This window comes from Muntiacus reevesi, chromosome 13, assembly GCF_963930625.1.
Source record: "Muntiacus reevesi chromosome 13, mMunRee1.1, whole genome shotgun sequence".
Classification (NCBI taxonomy): domain Eukaryota; kingdom Metazoa; phylum Chordata; class Mammalia; order Artiodactyla; family Cervidae; genus Muntiacus; species Muntiacus reevesi.
This window is the reverse complement of record NC_089261.1, coordinates 5207928-5233558: the sequence shown is the minus strand read 5'-3', so window position 1 is coordinate 5233558 and position 25631 is coordinate 5207928. Positions and strand designations below refer to the sequence as shown.

The window sequence follows — 25631 nt, the reverse complement described above, 5'->3', positions numbered from 1 at the left end:
CCAACACGGACACCTGCATGAGAGGCAGATACAAAGCACGTGGCATGATGCATGCCTGCCTCAGAGAAGGCACTCACTGTCAGAAGTGTCCGTGCTCCTCCCTCAATGGGCACCTCCTGCCTCCTTTTCCCAGCTGAGGAAACCTGAGGGGGAGTGGCCTGCCCTGCGTCACACATCTAGTGCTAACTGGGGCGGGAGTGAGATGAGAGTCACCACCCCTACCTGGCTCCTGCTCCCACAGCCTGTCCACAACAGACAGGAGGAACAGAACAAGGATGAGGGGAGAAGACGCAGCGGGAGGAAGGAGGGGCCCTGAGCCCCTAGTGCTGCTGAGCAGGCTGCAGTGGGGTGGGAGGGCTCCTGGCGACGCAGGGGCCTCGGCCGTGCTGGGTGGGGGCGGTGGGGTCCCTCATTGGATGGCTGGAGAGGTGGTTTCCGCCTTCAGGACTCGGCACTAGCGGCCCCACGCATGTGGGGCCCAGGCCTGGCGGGGCCTCAGCATCAAGCTCAGCCACTTGGGAGGCTGACTGGTTAAATAAACCCCACACAGGGAGCCCCTCCTGCTGATCGGGCTGCACGGGCCATGACACCTCACTCGCCCCACACTGCAACGACGACTCCCGTCTTGTCCTCTGCTTAGACACTCACACAGCCTTCCCGAATTTACCTCCCAAACCTCTACAAACGTCCCAACTCCCCTGACGCTTCTGGGACCCCAGGCACATGCTCAGAACCAGACCAAGGCTCCAAGGACAGGGAGACTGCGCAGTCTTCTGAGAGAGAACGTGGACGAGAAGGGCTTGTTCTGCCTCTGAATTAGCTGCTGATGGAGCTGTTTGACCAGAGAGGCTGGAAGCTGAACTGCAGAGTCCGCCCTGCCTCACCCCAGCACGGAGCTGCCGGCCCCTCCCAGGACGGTTCACGGCCTGTTCGCCCCACCCACCCCGTGCCTTCCCTCAGGAGCCGCGGCTCCCTGCTGTGGTCATCCCTGCGGGGTAGACAGAAACGGGTGCTCTGCACTCTGAGCGGCCCTAGGGCTGATGCAGAGTCCACGTCGCCCTCCAGCCTCCAGAGCTTGGACTCCTTCCCCAGGAAGAAGGCATGCGCACACACCACCTCACACCCTGCTTCAGAAGGGCTATGGGGGCTCGGCCCAGCCACTGTCTGTGGTTAAGAAGCGCATGCTAGCCTCTACCTGCCCAGGCTGAGCCAAGGCTTCTCAGCCTCTCACTGCTGGCGTTCTGGGGGTGGGGGTGGGGGTCGCTCCTGTGCACCACAGACTGTGGAGTAGCCTCCCCGCTTCCACCCCTAGATGCCAGCAGCAGCAGCCCCCATGACGACAACCAAGAATGTCTCCAGATGCTGCCAAATGTCCCCTGTGGTTCAAAGGTACCAGTGGCTAGGAATCCCTGGCGTAAGCCGTTGAGATACCCTAGCCAGTGACAGGCCAGTTTCCCTTCGGAGCCCCCGTTCTCAGCAGAGACCGCCCCCTCCCAAGCCTGGGGCACACAGTGCCCACATGCAGCAGTCCCGCTACCTTTTCTGCACGATGAGGTTGATGTTTCGCAGGGCCACGTACTGCAGCTCAGGCTCGGCCGATAGCAGCGTGACCAGGGGCGGCGCCAGCTTCTTGAGCAGCGTGCCGTAGTAGTCTAGGTCCTTGGACAGCATCTCCATGAACTTCATCAGCACCTTCACGGCCGACAGCACCACGGCAGAGTTGGCGTGGGACAGCCTGGGGGTGACCCGCTCACAGATGCTGCGGTCCGTTCCAAGGGGGGCAAACAGGAGAGACAAACGGGGGAAGCACCCTGTTTTTAGTTATCAGATAGCATGTCTCCTGTAGGAGGGAGATCTAGATCCCGATTCTCTTTCCTGCAGGTCAAAACCACTCGGAGCCTGAGTTTCCTCATCTAAAACATGGGAGAGGAAGATGCCAACTGCACATGGTTGCTGGGAGCTTAACTGAGACAGTGCGTGTCCAGCACTGAGCATAGTGCCTGGCAGTCAGTAAATACTGGAGAAATGTCAGCTCCCTGCCTTCTGTCGTGAGGGCACTCAGAGCAGGCAGGGCCCCATGCTGGTTAGCACCAAGGGTCAGGGGAGACCTGACCGGGAGACCTGTGACCTCCTCCACCTCCCAGTGAACCAGAGACAATAATGAAGCTGCTCTAAAGATGACCACACGCGGGGGAAGCGCCCACAGAACCCCAGGCACCCAGTGGGATTCAGTGAATGGTGGCTCTCATGCTGTCCACCTCCCGCCTGAGTCTGCAGTGACCGACGTCTCTCGTCAGCTGCCTGAGCAGGCCCTAGGTTCAGCGAGCAGAGGGCTGACTGCCTGGCTCTGGGTCTGAGGGTGGTCAGCAGGGAGAGGCCCTGGGCAGAGGGCTCACCTCTGGGCCTCCCGGTCGTCCTTGGGCGTGTAGCTGGCCAGGCAGTCCAGGATGAAGATCTGGCCCCACTCGGTGCACTCGTTCAGGGCTGTGAGCAGCTTGTTGATGGACTGCGGGTTCAGGTCGAGCAGGTTGCTGCTGGGGTGAGACTCGGCGATCTCCGAGAGGGCGGCCACCGCGTTCGCCACCACCTGTGGGGAGGGTGCAGGAGGCAGAGGCTGGGGTGCTGCTCACAGGCAAGGGCAGCAGGCAGCTCGTGACAGTGGCCGGTCAGAGCGCAAGCATCCTGAAAGGGGTGTGACCCGAAGGGCAAGGTCTGGAGCACCGAGAGCCACTGCAGGCACCCGCTCACTGACTCCTCTGTGAGCTGAAGCTGAGTGTGCCCGCCATTAGAGAAAACCACAACAAGAGAGAGCTCCTCAGGGTTCCCGGCGAGAGAGAGCGACCTCACACACAGTCACACTCTGCCAGCTACAGCAGCTCGCTGCAGGCTTGACCACCGTGCCTCTCAGAGCCAGAAGCGTCCTGCGGAGCCCCTCGGGGTGGTGGGCACAGCGGGGGGCTGGAGCACAGAGGGCTCCAGGTGAAGCTCCGGGCTGCAACCATTTCCTCCATGAGAGCCACTGTTCCCACAGGGGTGCTGCGTGGTTTTCAACTCTCCCCTAACCAAGCAGCGCTCCATGGCATCCCTGTACTGGCCACTGGGCGCCCACCGGCGATGGGTGTCTCAGAGGGACACAGAACGAGATGTCTGGGGGGGCCGGTCGTACGTTTCATTTTAAACATGGCCCCACTGTTCTCCAACGGAGAAGGCAATGGCAAGCCACTGCAGTACTCTTGCCTGGAGAATCCCATGGATGGAGGAGCCTGGTTGGCTGCAGTCCATGGGGTTGCTACGAGTCAGACACAATTGAGCGATTTCACTTTCACACACTGGAGAAGGAAATAGCAACTCACTCCAGTGTTCTTGCCTGGAGAATCCCAGGGACGGGGGAGCCTGGTGGGCTGCTGTCTATGGGGTCGCACAGAGTCGGACACAACGGAAGTGACTTAGAAGTAGCAGCAACTGTTCTCCAAACTGCGGCCACCACCACCACGAGGAGCCAGCTCCCCTCCCAGACGTGCACTGAGCCCGGTGCGTCAGGCTACGCTACTCCCAGGGTGAGCCTCTACGGCCCTGCAAGAAGTGGGGAGGGGACCCCTCCCGGTCAGAGCTCTCTGATGGTCTTGGTGAGAGGACAGTGATGACAACGGTGACTGGAAGGGGGAGGAGGGCACAGCCGCTGTGCGCCAGGCTATGCCAGGCACACCACCTTCAACACTTCCGACAGCCGCGCAGAAATAGATCCAGCTTACTGAGAAAGAAAGGGGGGCTCGGGAAGGTCAGGCAGCTTGCCTGTGGCCACACGGCTCCTTAGAGAGGCTGCGCAGAGACGCTCACTCCAAAGATGGCGCCCAAACCCCTGCGGGTAGGAGAGCAGCTAGCCCACCCGCAGGGCTCTGCCTGCCCAGAACCGGGGCTGCCTGGAGGAGGCCCAAAGCCCAGGGCTTCCCCAGCAACCCTGAGGGTGGAGGTGGAAGAGCGGGCAGGAGAGACTCACCATGGGGTTAGAGTCAGAGATGAGGTCTCTGAGGGTGTCCAAGAAGCCCTGGTCCTCTACCAGCTGGGCATTGATGTCGTGGAGCTTGGCCACGCACACAGCCGCTGTCTTGCGCACGTAGGGGTCCTCGTCCTTCAGGCACTTCCGGAGTGGCTCGCATAGGTACTCTGTGATCTTGTCAACGCGGATGCAGCCCATGGTCCGTACCGCCAGGGCCCGGATGAGGGGGTTGGGGTCCTCACAGTCCTGAGGGGAACCAGCCATTGGCCAGGGGCAGAGGCAGGTTGAGCAACACCAGACGGCTGCCGTGGGGTCTCCCCCCGACTGCGGCCAACAGCATCAAAACGAAGGGCACGTGTGGGCACCTGGGCCTCCCTGGCGGCTTAGGTAAAGAACCCACCTGACACTGCAGGACACATAAGAGATGCCAGTTCAATCCCCAGGTCAGCAAGATCCCCTGGAGAAGGAAGTGGCAACCCACTCCAGCATTCTTGCCTGGGAAACCCCACGGACAGAGGAGGCTGGCAGGCCACAGTCTATGGGGTCACACAGAGTTGGACAGGACTGAAGCGACCGAACACACCCACACACAGAGGCGCCTAGCATCTGCCAGAGAGCAGGCTTTGCACGGTTCCCTCTGATATCCAGAGCAGACAGGCAATGCTATTCCCATTTCACATGTGAGGGAGCTGAGGCTCTCAGGAGGGTCAGGACTTCAGCCGGTCACAGAGCAGAGCCACAATCTGAGCTGCATCCACCCAGCACTACAACCCTCAATTTTCCTACTGGGATACAGAATCCCCATTCACCCACGTGTGGGTGCAGATAGGATTGGGAAGCTAAGGTTTTAAAGGTGCGCAGAGCTAACAATGCGAGTCCCTGCTTATCCTCCACCTGGAGGACAGAACATGCAGAAGGGGGCGAGGTCCAGCAGGGCTGTAAGAGGCCTTAAGACACTGGCTGCATCCTGGGACTGTAAACGATACAGGGCCACGGGGACCCATGGGCCTGGGGCGACCTCAGAACGAGTCAGCAGGCTCTGCGGCATGTGAGCCCTCCACTGGGGGAAGAGCCCCCAAGAGGGGAGTCAGACGGGCAGAAAGGAGCCTCCCTGCTTCCACCCCGGGCCGTGGTGCCGCGCCCAGGGAGACTGAGCGGTGAGCAGCCCTGCCGGCCCCGCCCAGCTCCTCCGCACCTTCACAAAGGTGTTGACGGCCATGATGGCCATGTCGGGCTGACTCTTGGCGTAGTTCATCAAGTACAGGTACACCAGCTTCTTCAGCTCCAGGTTGTCCGTCTGCATACAGTTTACCACGTCGGGGAAGAGGGCACTGGAAGGTCAGAGCCACGTCAGTGTGGGGAAGCCCAAAGAAAAGAAGAGGAGGACTCTTCGGGCAGCTGATGGGGGCTGGGGAGGAGGGGGTGTGGAAAGGGGGCAGGAAACGTAACAGGACTTCCCAGTAAAGGCAGGGCGCCAGATCCGTCACCCTGAGCATGTGTTGGTAGAAATGGAATTCCAAAGGTTGATTTTAAAAGCTAAAATGTCCTCTGGTCTTTTCACAAGTTTCATACATGAGCTCTGGAGTCTATCAGACCTGGCTCAAAGCCAGCTCTGCCTCGTGCTGGCTGTATCAAGCTGGGAAAATTTCTGTATCCCCCATTTCGATTTTCTCATTTGCAAGAAAGAGAAATAACAATTTCCGTTTCACAGGGCCCTTGTTATAACTAAAGAGACAACAAACTTAAGGGTGTCTAGTCCTTGACACTTAGGAGGTGCTACAGAAATGAAAATGACTGTTTTTCCTTCTCTGATACTTGACGTGGCCACTTGTATCAGGCTGCTGGTTGCAGAGGGCTCAGGGGAGCAGGGCTGGGCTGGACCGTGGACACCAGAAGGCACTCCCTGAAAACCAGCCCACGGACACAGGGCACACACCACAAGCCAGGCTTGGTGCTGAGGACTTTTCGTGTGATCTCGTTTAAGAGCCCGGAGAACCCTGTAGATTATCCCCAATTTAACAAGACAAAGCTGAGGCTCACAGATGACAAGTAACTGCCTGAGGTGCCAGGCCTGAGCCCAAAGCCTGTGCTCATGAGTGCTGATACACCGGGCAGAACACTTCCCAACATGGCAACCACAGTCCTGGGGTCACAGGCTCCTTGAGATGAGAAATACAATTAGTGGTCGGTTTCCTGTCTCTGAAATTATCACCTTCTCTTCTCAGTTTTCATGACTTTACGGGCAAAGACATGGGAACAGAGACTTAAGAGGGGGAAAGTGAGCTTCTTGAGCCTGGAGAGCCAGGTAGGTCCAGTTGCTGAAGCTACCGTGTCACCCTGGAAGACGCCAGGCCAGGAAGGGGAGAGCTGAGAGCCCGCCTCGCTTTCCTGGTCTGTCACACCAGCAGAAGCTCATCAGAGAGAACAAAGGTGCCTCCTCTGTGACAGGCAGGGGTTCTAACTGAAGGAGAGCAACGTGGTCCTGGGAGGAAGGTGTCTTGGAAGGAGGCCCGGTTTTCCAGCAGACACCGGATCCCAAGGCTGCTCTGTCTTCCACAGGTTTCTCTGCAGAACTGCCTCTCCTGTGACGATGTGAGGAGGTCCCTTGCTGAGCGTGGCGATGGGACAGGGCAATCCCCGGAGAAGCCTGGAGTCTTCAGTAGGATCCTGCTGAAGGATCCAGATAGGGAGCCGCTCCCTGTTAACATCCAGGCCTACCAGGCACGGGCTGGAGACCACAAGGGCACAGCAGAGGGGAAATGGAGGAAGGCACCCTGCGCCTGCATTTTAGAAGGGCTGGGCGTGAGTCAGCTTTCTCCGTCACCCAGGCTGCCCACGTGGCCCCGGGGCAGTCATTGCTTCTGGTTTCTTTGGCAGGAGAGCCTCCCTCACCCACAGGATACGAGGGACCGCGAGGGAAACAGCTAAAGGTGTTCTCCGACTCTCACTCTGCCACTGTTAAGTGTCATAAGCCTAGCCCTGCCCCTGGGGGCCTGGCGGTGGGGTGGGAAGGGAAGCACAGGCTCAGGTAAGACGAGGACAGTCTAGGGAATTCCACCACGGTCCAGTAGTCAGGGCTCGGTGCTCTCACGCCAGGGACCTGGGTTCAATCCCTGGTGAGGGAACTAAGATCCCTGAAACCAGGCAGTGAGGCCAAAGAAACAGTAACAAAAATAAGAACATCATCTAGAATTTAGGATTAGCAATGGGAACACAGCAAGTGCTGCGTATTCAGGGCATGATGAGGGCGGTGGCAGGGTAAATGGAAAACAGGAAGGGACATTCCAGGCTGGGAAGAAGCGTGAACAGAGGCGTGGCCACAAGTCTACATGTGACCTGCTCTGGCAACAGACGCACAAGCCCGACCTGCAGGTGGGCTTTGCCTGCACAGTGTTTATTTCTTCAGTGCAGGATCTGAGGTCCCCGGCCAAGGATGGAAACCGGGCTCATAGCAGTGAGAGCACTGAGTCTTAACCATGGGGCTGCCAGGGAATTTCCTCATCTGGCAGTCTAAAACAGGGAGATTTAAAATGAAAAATTCTAGATTCCCCATTCTTTTTAAAAACCAAAAGACCTGGCTACACTGGGGTCATTTCCCCAGCAGCAATGTCCTCTGGAGTTCCTGACGGGGCGCACACCACTTTCACTTTGCTTTCCGCTGCCTTTTCAACCCAGCCCACTTCACTTGCTCCATGACTGCCTGACCCCGTCAGCATCTGAGCACATCTGAGAACACCTCTGCAAACAAAACCTGTTGTCTGGAAAGGAGGTTTGTGAAGGGAATGACACGCGGGCAGACACGTGTCCTTAGGGATGCCTAAAGGGGGATCTGAACTGGACCCAAGCTCGAAAGCCCCCCTCTTCCGGCGCCCCCAACCGCAGTCGGCCCACCCCTGCACACCTGACATCTTTGCCCACAGTCATGGACGCGATCACTTTCTTCACCGCCTCCTTCTTCTTCTCCTTCTTGTCACTGTTCAGCTCCGCCTTCAGCTCAAAGATCTCCCCTAAAAAAGCAGGCAGTGTGAGTGATCTATCTCCCCCTGCCAGGGGGCGATGCCCAGTCCCCAACCTCCCAAAGAACGGGAAGGAGGCGGGGAAGACACTCTGCTGCCCGCTGAGGCCAGTTTGTGGTCCTGGGCTCAGTGGGGCAGGCAGCAGCGGATGGAAGCCTGGAGGTCACGCTGAACTGAGGGGAGAGGAACCATGGAAGCTGTGGAGACAAGAACAGTGCGGACAGGTCCTGTTCAGCTAGACAGCTAAAAAACATACAGAGCAGTGTAGGTTCTCCTCAGCCACCGCACCCAGCGCGGGATGGAACCTGGGGACGCGAGGTTTGAGGGGGGAGAGCAGGATCTGCTCAATTCCCACACATGGCTTTTCCTGTTTTCCTAGAGCCTCAAGTTAAAAGAGCTCACTCAGGGTTTCACTTCCTGAGCCACAAGTGGTGGCTCAGATCTGAAAATGGGAATTCAGCTGGCCCACATGGGCTCCGGGGCTTGATAAACCGTTCGTAAGAACTTGAGGATGGGAAAAAAGCAGGTGAGGAAGCAGGCCTGTTCCAGGCGCTGCTGTGGACAGGGGAGCAGGCTCCTGACAGCCCCAGTGACAGGTCAAGGGGCAGACGGCGGCGTGAGACAGGCCGCCTGCCCTCAACACAGCTGCAGCCTGCCTTCCTGAGCCGCCTTCTGACCCCGGGCGCCTCCGTAACTTCTTCCCAGGCCTCTTCGCATTTCACCCTCACAGCAGCTCCATACTTTCCCCCATTTTGCAGATGAGCAAACAGAGAATAGAAGAGGTTCAGGAACTAGACAAGGGACACAGCCATGAGAAGGAAGGCCAAGATTCAAAACCAGGTCTGCCAGCTCCAGAGGCTGCGTGCTCTGGCCGACCCAGGACATTCGCTCTGCTTCTCTGAACGCACTTCCTCGTCTGCACCCTGGGCCTCACCTGGGCCCTTGAAGTCTCTCCTGTAACAGTGGCGAAACGCTCAGCTCAGTGCCTGGCGCTCAGTGGCCAGCATGAAAGGTGGCCGTGATTATTACTAACTTGCCACATGACTCTCTTTGTCTGGGCTCCCTTTTTTGTAGGAGCGTCCCAGACTACCCTCTCAGGTTGCTCGGGGTGGGGGTGAAGCAGAAACTATCAAGGCCGGGGGAAGTGCTACAGGAAGTTCTGGATGGATTTACAAGGGGAAAAAAAAAGGTTTTTTTCGTTGTTCTTTTTCTTTTTAATGACTGAACAATATGGTGCTCAGCAAAGTACTTGTGATGGGAGGCAATAAACAGGTTAACTGAGAACAGTCAGGCAGCGCAGCTGGGAAAGGCCACACTGAGGAAATTGCTCAGCAGAGCCGGGAGAAATCTGCAGAGTTTGCAGTTCAAACCCAAGGCTCTGGAGCGCTGACGGGACAGATGCCCTTCTCCTCCAGGAGACCGGGGACTGTGTGTCCCTGATGTGGGATTCAACAGACCCCATGACCCACCCTGAGTCCTGCTGCCCGGAGGCCCCTGCTTTGTTTGAGATGCTTAACCAGCTTCAGTACAACTGGGAGTCAACTGATGGATCGAGGCCCAGGTCTCCTCGGCCCCAAGAAGGCTAGTGCAGTGAACCTGGAATCGGCCTGCTTCTGAAACGCCTCCTTCCTGTGATGGGCCCGGATCCAGTCAGCCACCAAGCCCTCCTCCGCAGTCACACACCAGGCACCCGTCCCCCCAGCAGCGCCCCGGCCTTCCTCCCCAGCTCAGGCAACACCATCTCCCCTGCGAGCTGTGCCTCTGCCTCCCCCAGCCTCACCTACCTTGATCCTTAATTAGAATCTGACCCTGATCTCTTCTTGCCTAAAACCATCGCTGGTGTCAAGTTTGGTCCCAGACATTTCCTTAGACTTTCTCCTCAAAAGAAAACCCACGAAACCCCCACACTGACCCAATACTCTCAGCACTGTTCCCCCCCATCCCGGGTGGCCCGGTTCACCAGGCCCTGTATGCCTCTCCACCTCTCCTTCCATCCCACTCTTCAGTTCCTTGGGCCAGGCTTCCCTTTCCTTGGATGGACCCTGGGCCCAGCACCTTCCCCTCCCCTCCCCTCCCCCTCTTTACCTGGCTAGCTCCACACTGGCCCCTCCCATATCACAGCACCCACAGTCATTTAGAGTGATTACTACTTAATAAACTGTCCTCTCTGCCCAACAGCAAGCAAAGCCAGGTCAGACTCCACGCGTCTCCTCCACTGCACACGGCAGAGACTCGGGGAAAGTGGCTGGCTGGAGAAACGAACGCCTGATGCGCAGGTCCTGGCTCTGCTGACCCAAGGACAGACTCTCCTCATCTGTTCAGGAGGCGAGCGCTAATCTCACTTGGATGGAAGGAAGGAGGAAGGAAGGGCCAGACAGAAAGATGCTTACAGGGGTAAAGCACACTTGTCAGCCACTACAGCAAACTCCACTTCCTGAAAAGCAGAAACAACTCCAACACCCAACAACACAAGGCTAGCTTAGCAAATTTCAAGGCAGCAACTCAACAGACTTGAGTCTTCAGAACTGTGGGGAAATGATTATGATACTGTCAGATGAAAAACAGGATATAAACTCTGACTTCAATCACGTAAAACACGCGCTCAAGGGTATGGACCAGAGAAGCACAGTCATCACTGCGGAATTGCTGATAGGACTATGTGCTTTCTTTCCTCTGGAGGTGGGGAAAAAATCCCTCATTTTAGCCAACTCAAAGCCATGGGAAACAAAAGAGGACCTTTTTTTCCTCTATACTTGGAGCTAATGCCTTTTCCTTCTGGAATTCCGAAGGAAGTGGTCAACTTCTTACAGCATCAGCAGTTCAAACTTCTGGATCCACAAGGTTAAAAATGCTCTGTGTGATTCTTGCCACTCATCTCCAGGCTCCACCCGCCCTCACCTCCAACTCCTGCAGGGAGCAAGCGGAAATACAGGGCAGAGAGGGGAGAAGATCCCACGATGAAACGAACAGTACCTTTCTTAGTCGTGGTGAAATACTTGGAGTCCGTCATTTTGGTCCCTTATCTGTGGCCAGACTCTGCAAGACAGAAGAAAAAGTGACTTGCCCTGTGTTCCATTCCATTTTGATTTCACAAGAGGGGAGGATGATCCAGTGCAGGCATAGCAAGGGAAGAGAGCTTCTCATGGTTTTACTGGACAACATGAGCTGTTGGATAACAGCTGACTGGATTCTGGAAGGTAACTCTGAAGGATCTATCACATTTTTTAATGAGCATATCCTTTGGCCCAGCAGTTTTACTCCCAGGAATCTCTCCCATGGAAATATCTGCACAGGAAATGAGGGTTTTACACTCTACAGTACTGTCTGTAACAATGTGCCACTGGAAATAAATGCCCATGAATAAGGGAATGGCTCAATACTTTGTTAACAGTCCAAGGATGAAAAAGCACGTAACAAGCATGGTTACGGCAACTCCTACACGGCGCTCACTCTGTCTAGCACTGTGTTAAGTGCTCTGCACATGTGAGCTTATCACAGCCTCAGGAAGGTACTATCACTGCCTACAGAGTCAAAAGCGCTTGGAAAACACCGGGTTTAAAAAGCGAGGGGGGCACTTCTCTCCCCAGCTGTTTTCAGGCTTCTCTAACAGTGACAGGCATTAAGCTTCTCCAGAGAGAGCGGGAGTCGGCACACTGCAAGCTCCACAGCAGTCTCCAAACCTAACTGGCTAGTTCTCTCAAAGCGTCTCTCAGGACAGCTCCTGACATAAAACATGGTGTGAAGTGCTGGTCTGAGGCAACAAGGCAAAGAGAGCCCCACGGCCCTCTCGTTCACTCAACATTTACTGAGCACCGACCACGTGGAACCTCGATACTTCTTCTTGGTCAACACATGAGAGACAAAAGAAGCCACAAAGGAGCCAAGAGGCTTCTGGGGTTGTTCTAACATTTATTAAGAAGCTATCACTGGGGACTTCCGGTGGTTCAGTGGTTAAGGCTCTGCAAATCCAAGCAGGGGGCATGAGTCTGATCCCTGGTTGGGGGACTAACATCCCATAAGATGTGTTATGCGACAAAAAATAAAAAATAAAAAGCTATCATTTACTGAACTCCTATTAATGCCAGGGGCTTTATACCCATTATCTCATTTAATCCTACCAATAAGGTAACTGATTTTATCCTCTTTTATAGATGAGGAAGCCAAGGCTCAGGGATGTCAGGTAACTTGCCCAAGGTCACGTGGCTTGTAAGTGACTGGACTGGGAGGCGTTTCAGGTCCCTCTGAGTTCAGCACCTGTGCTCTATGGATGCAGAATTCTCCTTCCCCCAGGTGGGAGCAAGGACAGACCCTGACAGTGGCTTAGGTACTCGGTCCAAAAATCCATCAGACTTTCAACTTCCAGTCCAACCTACAGTTTCACGTGGTACAGAAAACCACACAACCCCAAAAACAGACACGCGAATGGAGAAAGCTCACTGTGTCCCTTCTATTGCTCCAACACGTAAACCGTGAGCACCGTCTTTCAGTTCATCACTCCACGCGGGCGAGATGCAGGTTACCGCTGGGACGGCTGTGAGAGTCCGGGGTCATTTCAGAGCCGGCGATGGCCCCCCAGCCCAACCGTACTTTTCCAGTTTAAGCTTCTACTTATGGCAGGATGGCCATGGGCTGATCCCCAACTCAAACGCCCAAGGTTTTGTCTCAGTAACCGACAGGGAACCGATACATGCTGTGTCTCAGGGCTGCCTTAGAGCCTTTGTGGATCCTATTAGGATAAAGGAATAAAGGCTTTGCTGACAAAAGTATAAAGAAAAAGACTGAATCCCACATTCCTTTTGCTTTGTCAGGTTGAAAGGGATGACTCTTCTGAGGGAGCTGCGGGAAAGAGCAGACGGCACGGCCGGTGCCTGCGGTCCCGGCAGCAGGAGCCGGGGCTGCAGACAGACCCACGCAAGCAGGACCCTAGTTGGCCCGGAACACGGCCACATCTGTCCTCCGCACAAGCGTGGCCAGTGCTCAGTTGATTGTTGTTGAAAGAAATGAAAAGTGGTCTTTCAGTGCAATAGCCCAGGAAGCCTCGGCCTGCTCTCCGACAGCTCTTAGGTAACTGTTTAAGCATCCGTTTCCTACAGGAGTTGACGTATGTTAAAAATAATTCCCTTCTGAGCATACAGACAGCCATTTTCTCAGAGAGACCTCCCCAACCTAGAGGCTCTTTCTGGAGCTCCAAGAATGTGCAGGTAACAGAGACAATGGCATGTCTGTCACCCAAGGAAAGGGTGCCTGGCTTCAGAAGTCACAGGTGATGAATGCATCAGCAGAAGCATCCAGAATAGGAGCCCACCTTGTTTCCCTAGGCTCAATTCAGTCTAAGAAGAGGGAATAATGAAAGTAAGAGGAGCTAAAAATCACAGGCCAGGAGAATCACAGAAAGCAATGCACAAAACCCTCCAGTGTTAAATCTAGAAGGAAGTCAAAGTGAACAAAGCAAAAACTACCTGAGACGTCTCACTTCGGTGTAGCCAAGAAACTTCCTTCTCGGGTAGAGGGGGCTGTCAGGGCTGGCCCCTCATCTGCAGGCACCACACGACATCCGGGGGCCCTGGAATCCCTGACAGGTCTGTGGTGGACGCAACCACGTAGGTGGAGGACAGGGTGGGAGAGCTTCTCTTCGGGGAAATTAAAGCAGGCTGCAGGGTCAGCCAGTGAAGCGGTCGATGATACACGTCCTCTCACAGGTGCTAAGCAACTCCTCGCAAACTTAAACTGCCACCCTGCACGCCGGCTGGCGCTGGCGGCCTCTTTGCTCCACAGTATCTATTTCACCTATCCCTCTGCAGAGGGCCCGGTGGGACTGGGGATGCAGAAACCGTATCCCTCTGAAGTCATTCCACATACAGGAAATTAAAGTGGAGGAGGAAGGGGAAGACGGGGAGAAATGAAAATGCTGTTGCAAAGCCATCCCAGAGCTCCGAATAAAAACCCTCCCCTCACCGGGTAAGAACCCCTGCACCCTCCGTGTGGGTCTACGGAGGGTGGCGACCTGCTGTGTCCTCTCACTGCAGGTGTCTTTAGGATGCTGGCGCAAGAGAGATTTTTCATCCTCTCTGCAGGAGTGGAAAAAAACCCCACCGTTCAGTCAGACTCTGAGCTCAGGGAAGGCTGGTGCTTTTCTTGGCCCTGCTCAGCTGTCGCCAGGCACTGCATCCCTAACGAATCCAGGCCACAGGGGCCAAGGCTCTGACCATGTTCATGATTGAAAGCAAGCAGCCAATTTAAGCAAGAAAATGCTGAGGGTTTGGATTCCATCTTTGGAAGTGACAAGGCACCTTAGAACAAGCAGCAACTGGAGGGACTTTCTGTTTCAGACCCTGCTATAGCCAGTGGGGTGAGTCACTTCTGCTAAGGATGCGGCGGTCCAGATACCCCTCAATCTCAGCATTTACAAGCCAAGGGATGCCTTGAGGGGACGGCGTGGTCCAAATTCAAAGCAGGGCACGCCTGGAAGGACCGGTTTGTCCCCGAGGAGCCGCTGCTGCCCTCCCCGCCTTTGTCCTCCCTCCCCACACCCATTCTCAGAAGATGACTTGGATGCCACAATCCCAGGGCCAGGTCCTGCTGATTTCACTTCTTTTTTTTTTTTTTTAATTCTATTGACAGCTACTTCTCCTGCCACTAGGCTTAAAGAAAGGAACTGAGTAAGAAAGCCTGAAACACAATAGTTTTTCTCTTACATTTTCTAGAACTATAAAGAAGTTCTTGGTGAGAATCACTGACACACTGGCCAGGAACAAAGACGTAATTTAATTTAAGAGGGGAAAAGGGAAAGAGTAGCTAAAGACTTTGAATTTTAGCCACTAGAGTTAGGGCTGGGTTTAAGAAAAAAAGTCCTCAAAACCTTTGAAATTTTTGAGTCATCATCACAAATCTAAATGTAATTTTATAAACAGGAGATTAAAAATATCTTTCCGTGTTTTAAGCTAATACATTAAGGGACTTCCCTGGTGGTCCAGCCATTAAGACTTCAAGTTCCCAGTGAAGCGGGCATGGATTCGATCCCTGGACAGGGAACTGAGATCCCATCACTATGGCGAAAACAATTTCTTGAGAAATGTTGACTGTATTTTGACTTTTCTCCAAGGTCTCAAATTTACTAAGAGTAATTAACTGAGCTGAGGTTAACTTTAGTTGAAAGTGACTAATTTAAAAAATTACAACACTGGGTACAGAATTAGGGAATACTGTGCAATCATGAAAAAGAATGAGGCAGTGCTACACACACCTGTATGCAATACTCTCTAAGCTATTAAGTGAAAAAGAGCAAGATGCAAAGCTATATGTAGTATACTACAATTTCTATTAAAAATTAAAATATTAATAAAACAGAAACACGCAAGTGTTTGCAGATGCATGGACAATCCTTCATGGTAAATAAGAAAAGCTGAGGGCTTCCCTGGTGGCTTGGTGGTGAAGAATCCATCTGCAAATGCAGGGGACACAGGTTCGATCCCTGCTCCAGGAAGACCCCATATGCTGAGAAGTAAGTAAGTCCAGGTGCCCCAACTATTGAGCCTGCGCTCCAGGGCCCACGAGCTGCAACCACTGAGCCCCAGTGTCTCAACTAATGAAGCCTCAGTGCTCCAGAACCCGTGCTCCACAAGAGCAGACACCGCGGTGAGAAGTTCGTGTATCACAGCTAGAGAGCAGCCCCTGCTCGCCGTAACTAGAGAAAAGCCTGCACAGCCATGAGAACCCAGGACGGCCAAAATAACACATAAATAAAGGGTTTAAGTGACTGTGACCAGCAACTAAAAAAAAAAAGTTGACAGAGGTTTCCTCGGGAAAGAAAGCTGGATGAGCAAGAGACTGACTTTCATTACTTACCTTTGTCTGCCTTGGGAGTTTTATATCCTGTGCACGGATCGTCTCTTTTCAGTACAATGCAGTTTAGAAAACTGTGGCACGTCTAATCCAGAGCACTACCCCCCCACGCAGCTCCCCCTGCAGTCTGCCCCAGACGAGGCCCTCCAGAGCCAGACGGGCAGGAGCCTGCTCGGCAGCTCACAGATCACCGTCTGCACTTCTCCACAGCCCTCCTCATGGCTCTATTCAGGATCTGTCCTGTCTAATGCTGCCAACCCAGGGACTGGCACGACGTCCGGCACATTCCAGGAGTTCACCAAATGTCTGAGGCAAAATGAAAAGACAGGTTCCCAGAGCAGCTAGAAAACCAAGGGCCCATAACAGATCAAAACAACAAGACTCCTTGACGAGTGCCAGACGGTGACGACGGGACGAACCGGGAACATAAAGCCTTGCAGTTAACTTTCTGCAAACATGGCAAGACTGATCCAAAGCCAAGATGGCTGGCCAGGAACTCTAGCCTTGTACCAGCAGCTGAGTGACCCTGGGCAGGCTCCCCCACCACTAGGCCTTACTTTCTCCAGTTGTCAAGGGAGAATTCAACCAGATCCTTGGCCTTTCAAGCTGCATTCTGCCCCTCCACCATCCCAACTTTAAATTGTTTAAAATAAAAGTGGACCCGCTCTGGCTGAAGGGAGGGTGAGGGCCCAGGGCCTGGCTCGTTCCCCTATGCCCACTTCTCTCCCTCCTCACCAGGGGCCCTTCAGACACCCCATCGTTCCACAGAAAAGCTTGAAAACAAAGTTGAAATGACCAAGTCCCTCTGGCATCTCGTATTCTAGGATCCTCTACTAGAGGAGAAACCCACTTCCTCACCAGTCTTCCTGGGTATCAAACAATAGAAATGGAGCACAATCACTCACAGAGCATGACAGAAAACATTTCAAGGGGACAAAAAAGAAAACAACTTCAGAAGGCAGCAGGGCCGGTAGGCCTCACTAGGTCTTCAGTAGGAGGGAGAACGCTAATAGGCCAAGCAGTTCCCCAAACGGCCAGCCAATGGCCAGGGAGAGGACTTTCCTAGTCTCAGGGCAATGATTCATGTCTGGGCAGCCCCCGCTCTGCAGTCGGCCGAGAAGCGTGAAGCTGGCAGTGCCAGCGCAGCACACCGTCAGCCAGGGACGGAGACGGGAGAGTCAGAGTCTGTCAGTGGCCACAGCCAGAGCAGTTCAGGAGAGGAGATGGGGAAGGAGCATCTGGCAAGGTCTGAGCCAGCTCCCAAGACCCACCTCTGAGTTCAAGGATATCCGGGCAGGGAAAGCCGATCCCTGGAAGTCTGTGTCACTGGCTTCCAGCTTCAGTGCTGAAACTGTCACTGTTAACCTTGCCTGAGGAATGGCTTTCAGAAGCCTGCCCTGAGGTAAGTGTCAGCTCAAGGACAGTCAAGACTCAGCTAGGGGAGTGGACAAAAGGGGCTAGGGGAGTGCCACCGTCTCTTTGAACACAAAAGCCAAACTTTAACCAAACCATGTTTTGCTGTTTCAGTTCTGTCTCAAGGGCAAAAGTTGATTATTTCACGATATCCCCCTACTCCTGCCAAGCCACATCAAGTTTGGACACAAACAACAAAGATTTGTGTCCATTACCCCATTTAATACAGACGATGTTTAACAGAGACAACGATTCTACTCGCCTCCCAGTAATTCTATTCATCGCTCCTCGCCTGTGTGACAGTCCCCTTTGCAGAAGGAAAAGATCCTCACTGGTGAGTACTAAAGTTCACATTACTGACAGGGAAGCAGGTAAGGCCACCTTGAAGATTAAAAGGTGAGTCAGTGGTAGAGAAACCAGATTTCAGGCTTTCTCTCTGAGACGATGGGGTCACCGAGCTCAGATTGGCTCTTTCGAGCCGGCTCAGTTGCTACGAGAAAGTAAGCTGTACTCTCCTTTGGATTCGGAACAAGATTTGAAACACAGGTGGCAGTGGCTGCAGTAATGACAGCCACCTGTCACGCGCTGTGGGCCAGGAACTACATAGAGTTTTACACGTAATCCTCACAGTGATCTGTGGAGAAGGCACTGATAATGTCCCAGGTTTACAGACGGGGAAACTACAGCCCAGAGAGGTCAAGGCATCTGTCTGGAGTCACACAGCTGGAAAATGGTAGCACCGACACTCTCCACCCGAGCCCCACAATGAGGTCACACGTGTCCCACCATATCCAGAGAGGCGACTCCTCTGACGAAGCCCTGGCAGAAGCACACACATTCCAGGCTAAATGGTACGTGAAATATGTTGCCACAATCCCTGCCGAGTCCCTCGAAGGTTGAATTACAGGTTGTTTTAGGGCCAGCCCATCCAGCTGGCCCTAAACGTCAAGTTTGGTAACGTGCCCAGCAAAAGCCCGTCTGGGTGAGCTCACTGAGTGACAGGCCTCCTGGGACCTGGATGAAAACTGGTTCGTCAAAGTCAACCTGCTGAGACCCACCAGCAACTGAAGTCTCAAAGTGAAAAGGAACCACAGGCAGGCAAGCGGCACTCGCAGCGCTTCTATCAGCACTGGGTCTCCAGGACTGAACTTTAGCATCAAGGGCTGGTTCTCACTAACCTCCAAGCAAGCAGCAATGGATGGAAAGACCTGCTGCCAAGTAAAAGAAAAGTTCCTTAAATACAAAATAATAGAGGTTTCTTCCAAACAATCTTTAAATTAATGAAGATGAGAAGAATGGGGCCAGAGACTGCAGAACTAGGCTTCCAAGACCTTGGTTTTCCCACCTATATATTGGGAACACTTGCCGAAAATCTGTCTCATTTTGGATATAGCCTGGTACTGTGCCCCACACAGGAGTGCACGCACACGCGCGCACACACGCACGCACACACACACACACACACACACACACACACACACACACACACACACACAGCAGACCGAGCAGTCTTTCCCTGCTGGCTCTTTCAGGTTCCAAGGGCAGGGAAGAGACATCATGGGAACAGCCAAGAAATCATGCCCTCCAGATAACACCCACCAAAGCTCAGAGGAGACTCTGAAAGGGGTGGGGCCTCAAAGGAAGCCCTCTTGGATTGACAGGGGCTTGGTGGGGTGTGAAAAGATGTATCAGATTTGGAAAGGGAGGGGTGAAGGTGATATGGAGAAGACCCACAAGATGCCAGCAATACAAAGAGTGAATTGAGAATCACTAAACCAACACAAACACTGGGTGGGACATGGGCTCTATGCTAATTTATGGCCCCTGTCATTTAATTCCCCAGTAACCCACTTAAACATGAGGACTAGAGACTGACAGAGGAGTGACATATCAAGTGCACATGCTTAGGAGTCTGAAGGCAGGGTCTTGGCAGGCAAAGGAGCAGATGAGGCTGGGCAGGAAAGGATGAGATTCAAAGACAGCCCTGGATGCCAGGGTGAGCTGGACCCGCCAGCAGATGTGGTAATCTTATCAAATGCCAAGTCTCATGCTAACAGGTACTGGGCACCACTGATCACACCCTTCTTCTTGAAACACTCTCTCCTCTGGGTTCAAGGATGCCATGCTCTCTGCTCTCCCTCCTACCCCACAGTCTACTATATTGTTTGTTTTTCCCCCTCCATAATGAAATTCCCTAAGGACAAGGATTTTGTCCATTCTGTTCCCTGCTATGTTCCTAGCTCCTAGACTGGTACGGGGCAAGTAGGAGGTGATCAGTCAATATGCAAATGACTAGGGCTCACTTCTCTCGGGGAAATTTCATGTAAGCCAACTTCAGCTAAAGTGCAGCCTCCCAATGTTCATTTCATGGGGTGTGCCAGGGTCGGAGCTCCCTCTGTTCTGGTTGTCAAGCTATTTTGACAAAATTGAAATTGAGACTGCCAAACACCCTGGTTCATTTTCAGCCATTAAATGGAAGGTAAATAAATACACGACAAGAGAGAGGGGAAAGGGCAAAGGGTAGAAGATCAGGTCGCAGCATCTCCACCGGGAGAAATGTTCAGGCCACCTCCCTCAGATCACCATCCCCTGCCCTGGGCACCAGCTCAGAGCACGACCAGTGCTGCAGGAAGCGGGGGTACAAACGCTGGGGGAGGGGGGCGGAGGGGCCAGACAAAGGCTATGAAGCGAGCTCGGGGAGGCCTCCCCTCCGCCTGTTACCCTCCCAGCCACGGGCCTTCTTCCCGGGCACTCTAGTTACCAAGCTCTTCACCGCCGTCGACTTGCTGATCCTTCTGCCTGGATTAGACTCACCCTTCAAATCTCAGCTTAGGTGACGTCACTTCAAAGACACCACCCCTGCACGCACTAAGTAGGTATTTTTCAGTCCTCGTAGCCCACTGCTCCTATTCACACATTCACTGGTCTATATGCTGGGGATGAAGCAGTGAATTAAACAGACAAAAGCCCTTCCCCTCACAGAGATTACATTCCAGCGGCAGACTGGAACAATAAGCAAGGTAAATGAGTAATATACATATAGTATCAGAGACAGTGAAAAATACTGTGGAGAAAAGAAAAACAGGGACAGGGGGTGTGGGGGAGGCAGAGTGAGAGGTTGAAATTTAACCAGGGTGGCCACAAAAGGCCTCCTCGAGAAGGGGACAGGTGACACTGCCTGGGCAAGAGCCTTCCAGGCACAAAAAATAATGCAAAGATGGGAGTGTGCCCAGCCTGTTTGAGGAAGAGCAGGGAGGCATTATGGCCTGAACAGAGTAAGCCATGAGGGGGCAGCGGGTCATAAGGTCAGAGGAGGATGGAGGGGGCCTTACATGTCAAGGTCAGGACTCTGGCTTTTACTCTGAACAAGCTGAGTCCCTGGAGGGTTTTAAACAAGAGTCCTGAGATCTGGCTCATGCTTTAACCAGAGCAAGCAGCTGTGCCTCGTTTCCCTCATGACTTATCCGTTTTTTAATTATTACATTTGTTCTCTATTTCTTCTTGGTCTCTCCCCCATTGCAATGTGGTAAGCAACCCAAGGACAGAAACTGTGTGGCTTGTCTACCTGTCACCACACTTCGCCCAGTGCCAAGCACACAGCAGGGCTCAACAAACACTGAATGAATGAGTGAAAGTTAAGACGTACAAAGGCTCTTACCTCAGTGTCGCAACACTCAGACACCCAGCCCTTCGAGATCAGACAGTGAAGACCACAGAGACAGACTCCTCTTATACCTGGCTATAATGAAATTTTGTCTTTCTACTCTAAATAAGTTTAGGACACTGAAAGGAATTAGGGTGTGATAAAAAGTATGTGCCACCCAAGTCGAGTACCCTACAGAGCTCAGCTGTAACAGATGTCTTCAGTGCTGAAAACCAATAGAAGGCTTGGTTTTAAAGCTTTCGAGACCTGACTTCCAAATCTACCAGCTTGTGGCTCAAGTCCACAGAGGAGACAGAGGATCAGTGACTAAGACATCCTGGCTGATGAACTCTGGGCACTCTGTAGTTAACCAGCCACACTGTAACTCTAACTAGAGAAGGCCTCCCAACTTCAGGGAGACCCTCTTAGTAGAGGTGAGAAGTCAAGCCCAAGGCTAAAGAACCCAAAAAGCATGAGGCTTGGGAGAAGAACCACAGCTAAGCCCTCTCTCAGCTCTATTGAAAACAGGAAACAATTGAAAAACAAGGGGTTTGGGTAAGGAAAGGCGGCCCCAGCAGGTACAACCCAGGTACTTGAGGGGTCTGCATAGCCTAACAGGCACAACCATACCACAGCTCACAAGAATTACTATGTCACGTACTTAAGGGGTAAGTGAGGCTAAGGCAAGTGAACACATACAAAGCCCTCAACAGTGTCCAGCCCACCAAGAGCTTGATAAACGTTAGCCATTTTTATTCCTACACAGGGAGAGCTGTTACCACTGGCTCCTCCCTGCTACTTCCCAACCCCCAGGTCTCTGGAGGCCCTGGAGCACTCTAGTAGCAGGAGCAGTTAGAGACTAGTTAATCCCACCACAGGGCGGATTCTCCCGACCCTCTTGGGGTGATATGAGGAAGGACGGGAGATCATCTGGGAAGTGCTTTGAGCTCCCCAGGTGTCAAGGAATCCTAAAAGTTCAGTGCAATATCCACTTATTCATTTACTGAGCACCGACTATGTGCCAGATATTTCACTAGGTGCTGGAGACACAGACAGTTCAGACAAGTCCTCTCCAAGGATTAAGAGCTGCTTACTTAGAAGACAGCCAAGTACACAGACAATGACAACACACTGTGATCAATGCCTCAAGACATCCAGTTCAGGCTTGCAGGTGGTTGGGGCGGGGAGGGGAGATGATCCAAGCAGTGGTCTAGAAAAAAGGGGCGTGTGTGACAGGAACCTGTGTTCCGGAGGCGGGAGGAGGACAAAGCAAAGACACACAGGTAAACAACTGGGCTGGCAGAAGTCCAAAGCTGCTGAGTTTGACTGGAACTCAGGAAGAGGCTGGAGGTGAGGAGTTGGAGAGATGAGGCAGGAGAACCCAGCAGGGGTTAGAGCTCAAATGGCCTTGAAGGCCAGGCCAAGAAATGTGAATTTCAGCTAAGGAATGTGAATTTCAGTCGAGAGCAAGGAGGGTCCACGGATGGTTATTCAAGTAGAATTGTTTAAAAAATATATATTTATTCAGTTGTACTGGGTCTTAGCTGCGGCACGTGGGATCTTTTGTTGGGACCTATGGACTCTCTAGTTGTGGAGTGTGGGCTTAGTTGCTCTGTGGCATGTGGGATCTTAGTTCCCTGACCAGGGATCGAACCCGAGTCCCCTGCATTGCAAGGCAAATTCTTAACCACTAGGCCACCAGGGAAGTCCCCTCAAGTAGAATTATTTTAAAAAGACTCCCCACTTGCTTAATTAATATTTTCTCTCTGGAGCTGTTCATTCCTCTCTGTCTGAAGAGAAAAAGAACACAAAAATCATTCCTGGGCTGTGAAAATTTATCACAGATATATCTCAGGCAAAAAGACCCGTTCAGAAAAAGAAATACCTACAAGTACAGAAGCCCCTTTGGCTTTTGGAAATACATTGGAGCAGAAAACTCATAACCAAGCCATGCTGGCTCACCATTAGCACATCATGCTTTGGTGCCAAGCATGGGGGTTTTCGGGAAGTGAGCAAGCAAGTCACGCAACAGCTTCGAGGATAACTAGAAAAAGATGAAAGTCCAAGCCCAGAGCTAGCAGGACCAACAGACTGAACTTGTTCTGAAACACTTTAAGGAAGTGAAACAAGAAGGATGGGAGAAGTCCTGTGTACACAAAGGTCTCTGCAGAGAGAAGTAATACCCCCGAAACCAGGCCCCCAGGAAACATCAACTGACTAGGGTCAAGGCACTCGCCACAACAGACTGCACAAACATCCTTGTCCCGCTCCCACATGAGCCAGTGCTGAGGGGGAGGGGAAGGTGGTGGTATTATTGTAGAGCTGAGGTAAAGGCGGCTCTGGGTCAGACTACCAAGAAGCTGCCGAACTGGGAGAAGAATCCACGGCTGACAGATGGGGGGACAAGGAAGGCTCTTTCCACCACACTGCTGAGCTCTTCAAGTCGCTCAGGTGAAGACTCTACTCAAACCACACTCAACAGTTAAACTTTAAACAACGTCTGAGGGATCTGAGTCTTTGAACACTAGTGAAGCCACTCTTCATGACGCTGCCCTAAGGGGTTGAAGGAGCCTGGGGGGCTCAACTCAGGACAGGGAGTCAGACACTCTGAGCACTGCTCATGTTCCTGCCATCTGTGACAAGTCACTTCATCTCAAATCCTCCCTTGGAAGGATGGGGTCAGGTGACAATATTAAGTTTCTGTGAATTCAATGGAACTAGGGAAACAGACAGTGGAGTTTAAAAACAGGCACTGCACAGTAATATTTATACCCCAGCTTTCTTTAGAAGTGTGTAGAAACCCTCATGGGTTCATTAAGGCTCGTAAAACCCAGGAGTGGGTAGGAAGTCAGCAGGTCTGTGTTGCTATCAGGGAAACTGAGTAAGGCTCAGACTCACAAGACCTAATCCTCTGGCCATGAAACCACCTCACCATCTCCCAGGCAACGTGTGCGTTCCCCAGTCAAGAAGCCATGGGACCTGCACTTTTCTCAGAGACTCAGGCCCTTGCCTTGGGAATGCTCTTCAAGAACCTAGGGCCAAAAGATACCCTAGGGGTCATATGGTTCCTCCCCTTACTTGAAAAAGAATGCAGCTCCACCACTCTCAAGAGAGGTTCAACATATTAAACTCATTGCATGGCTAGCCTGTTTCATGTCTCGCAGTTCTCAACAGTCGGGAAAAACATCCTTTCTTGTCCTAAACAGTAATCAGTTATAGCAATGGCCTGCAAGACCATTTCATCCTAAATTAAGGGAATCAAATGCTCCTCAGGAAGGTTAGATGAGAAGCAAGAAAGCTACATCTGTATATGTTGTTCAGTCGCTCAGTTGTGTCCGACTCTGCGACCCCATGGACAGTAGCCCACCAGGCTCCTCTGTCCATGGGATTCTCCAGGCAAGAATACTGGAGTGGGTTGCCATTTCTTTCTCCAGGGAAATATATCTTTATATAGATGCAAATAAATTTAATGGTGGCTAAAGACATTAGACAGCCCCTAAACGCCAAACCTGCTTCAGTCGCAGCACGCTGCAGGTCCCTGCGAGCCCTGGTTCTCATCCATACTACCTGATTGACCTTACAGGTGTGATATAACTTTTCTGCACCTCAGTTTCCTCGTGGATAAAATGGGGATAATAATAGTAGCTATCTCACAGAGCTTGCTGGGAAGCGTAAATGCGGCATTATGAGCACGGTGCCTGCACACAGTGGCAGCTCAAAAACCAGCAGCTAGCATTCCCATCAGTAGTTCTGGCATTACCACAGGGGTCCCCAGTTACCTCGCCTGTGAGGCGCCTATGGACAGACCCAACCTCTATCCAACCCCACCCTAGAGGCGGTGGCGCCAGGCCGTTTCATAATTTTTTTTTTCCTTTTTTTGAACCTTGGCAAAGAGATAAGGCCCTCAACGACGAGGAGGCCTCAGGGCAGCCACGGCGGTGAGTGTGCAGGGGGAACCAAGACCCGAAGAGAAGTTCCCTGTCAGGCCGGGCGCAAGCTCCCCTGGGCCTAAGTCTAGGAGTCTCAACGGGAGGGCGCCCCGGCAGAGACTGCGGACCTGGGACGGCTGGGGTGCACGCCGGCGGCCAAGGGGGCGCGAATGAATGAACCCGCAGCCCTTCTGCCTCGTCCCGGCCTGGGAAGCCACCCTAGACCCTCCAGCGCCCCGTCCTCTCCGTGACCTTTGACCCCAGAAACCCCTCACCTCAGACTCCCGACTCCCCGCCCCACTTCTTCTCTGGCCTCGCCGGGCTCCCCGCTTCCTCACCCGCAGGTCCGAACGGCTCCTGACGCCACGGCGCGGCTCGACGCGGCAGGAAAATGTCCGCGGCCTTGTCCTCCCGCTCTCTCCGTGCACCCGCGCCGCCGGACGCTCGGAGCCCCGCGGCTGTCACCTGCCAGGCGGAAGTGAGCTGCCCGCGCGCGGGCACTTCCGGTGGACGCACGGGCTAGGGGCGGGGTCAAGGGTACAACCCAGGCGGGGGCGGAGACAGCGAGGTGGGGCCAAGGGGCGGGGCGTCTGAGTTAACTCCGCCCCCGACACGTAGCTGCTCCGCCGAGCAAAAAAACCACGAGACGGTTAGATGGCATCACCGTCTCAATGGACATGAATTTGACTAAATTCTGGGAGTTGGTGATGGACAGGGGGGCCTGGCGTGCTGCAGTCCGTGGGGTCGCAAAGAGTCGGACATGACTGAGCGACTGAACTGAGCCTATATAA

At 53.3% G+C, this 25631-nt stretch overlaps 1 protein-coding gene across 2 annotated transcripts in view; it reads right to left on the bottom strand.

The window, feature by feature from the left end:
* The window catches only part of AP1B1 (adaptor related protein complex 1 subunit beta 1), a 44736-nt gene extending 19419 nt beyond the window's left edge, over positions 1–25317 (bottom strand). The window contains exons 1-7 of one of the 2 annotated variants that reach the window (XM_065904340.1): positions 25179–25317; positions 10987–11049; positions 7899–8004; positions 5193–5328; positions 3998–4243; positions 2397–2587; positions 1538–1759 (exon numbers count right to left, since the gene is read on the bottom strand). In XM_065904340.1, the coding sequence (XP_065760412.1) occupies positions 1538–1759; positions 2397–2587; positions 3998–4243; positions 5193–5328; positions 7899–8004; positions 10987–11023 (938 nt within the window). In that variant the 5' untranslated portion in view covers positions 11024–11049; positions 25179–25317. Of the gene's footprint in view, positions 1–1537; positions 1760–2396; positions 2588–3997; positions 4244–5192; positions 5329–7898; positions 8005–10986; positions 11050–25115; positions 25138–25178 lie in introns of those variants that run through there. The other variant, XM_065904341.1, reaches the window with a different exon arrangement.
* Positions 25318–25631: the final 314 nt, after the last annotated feature.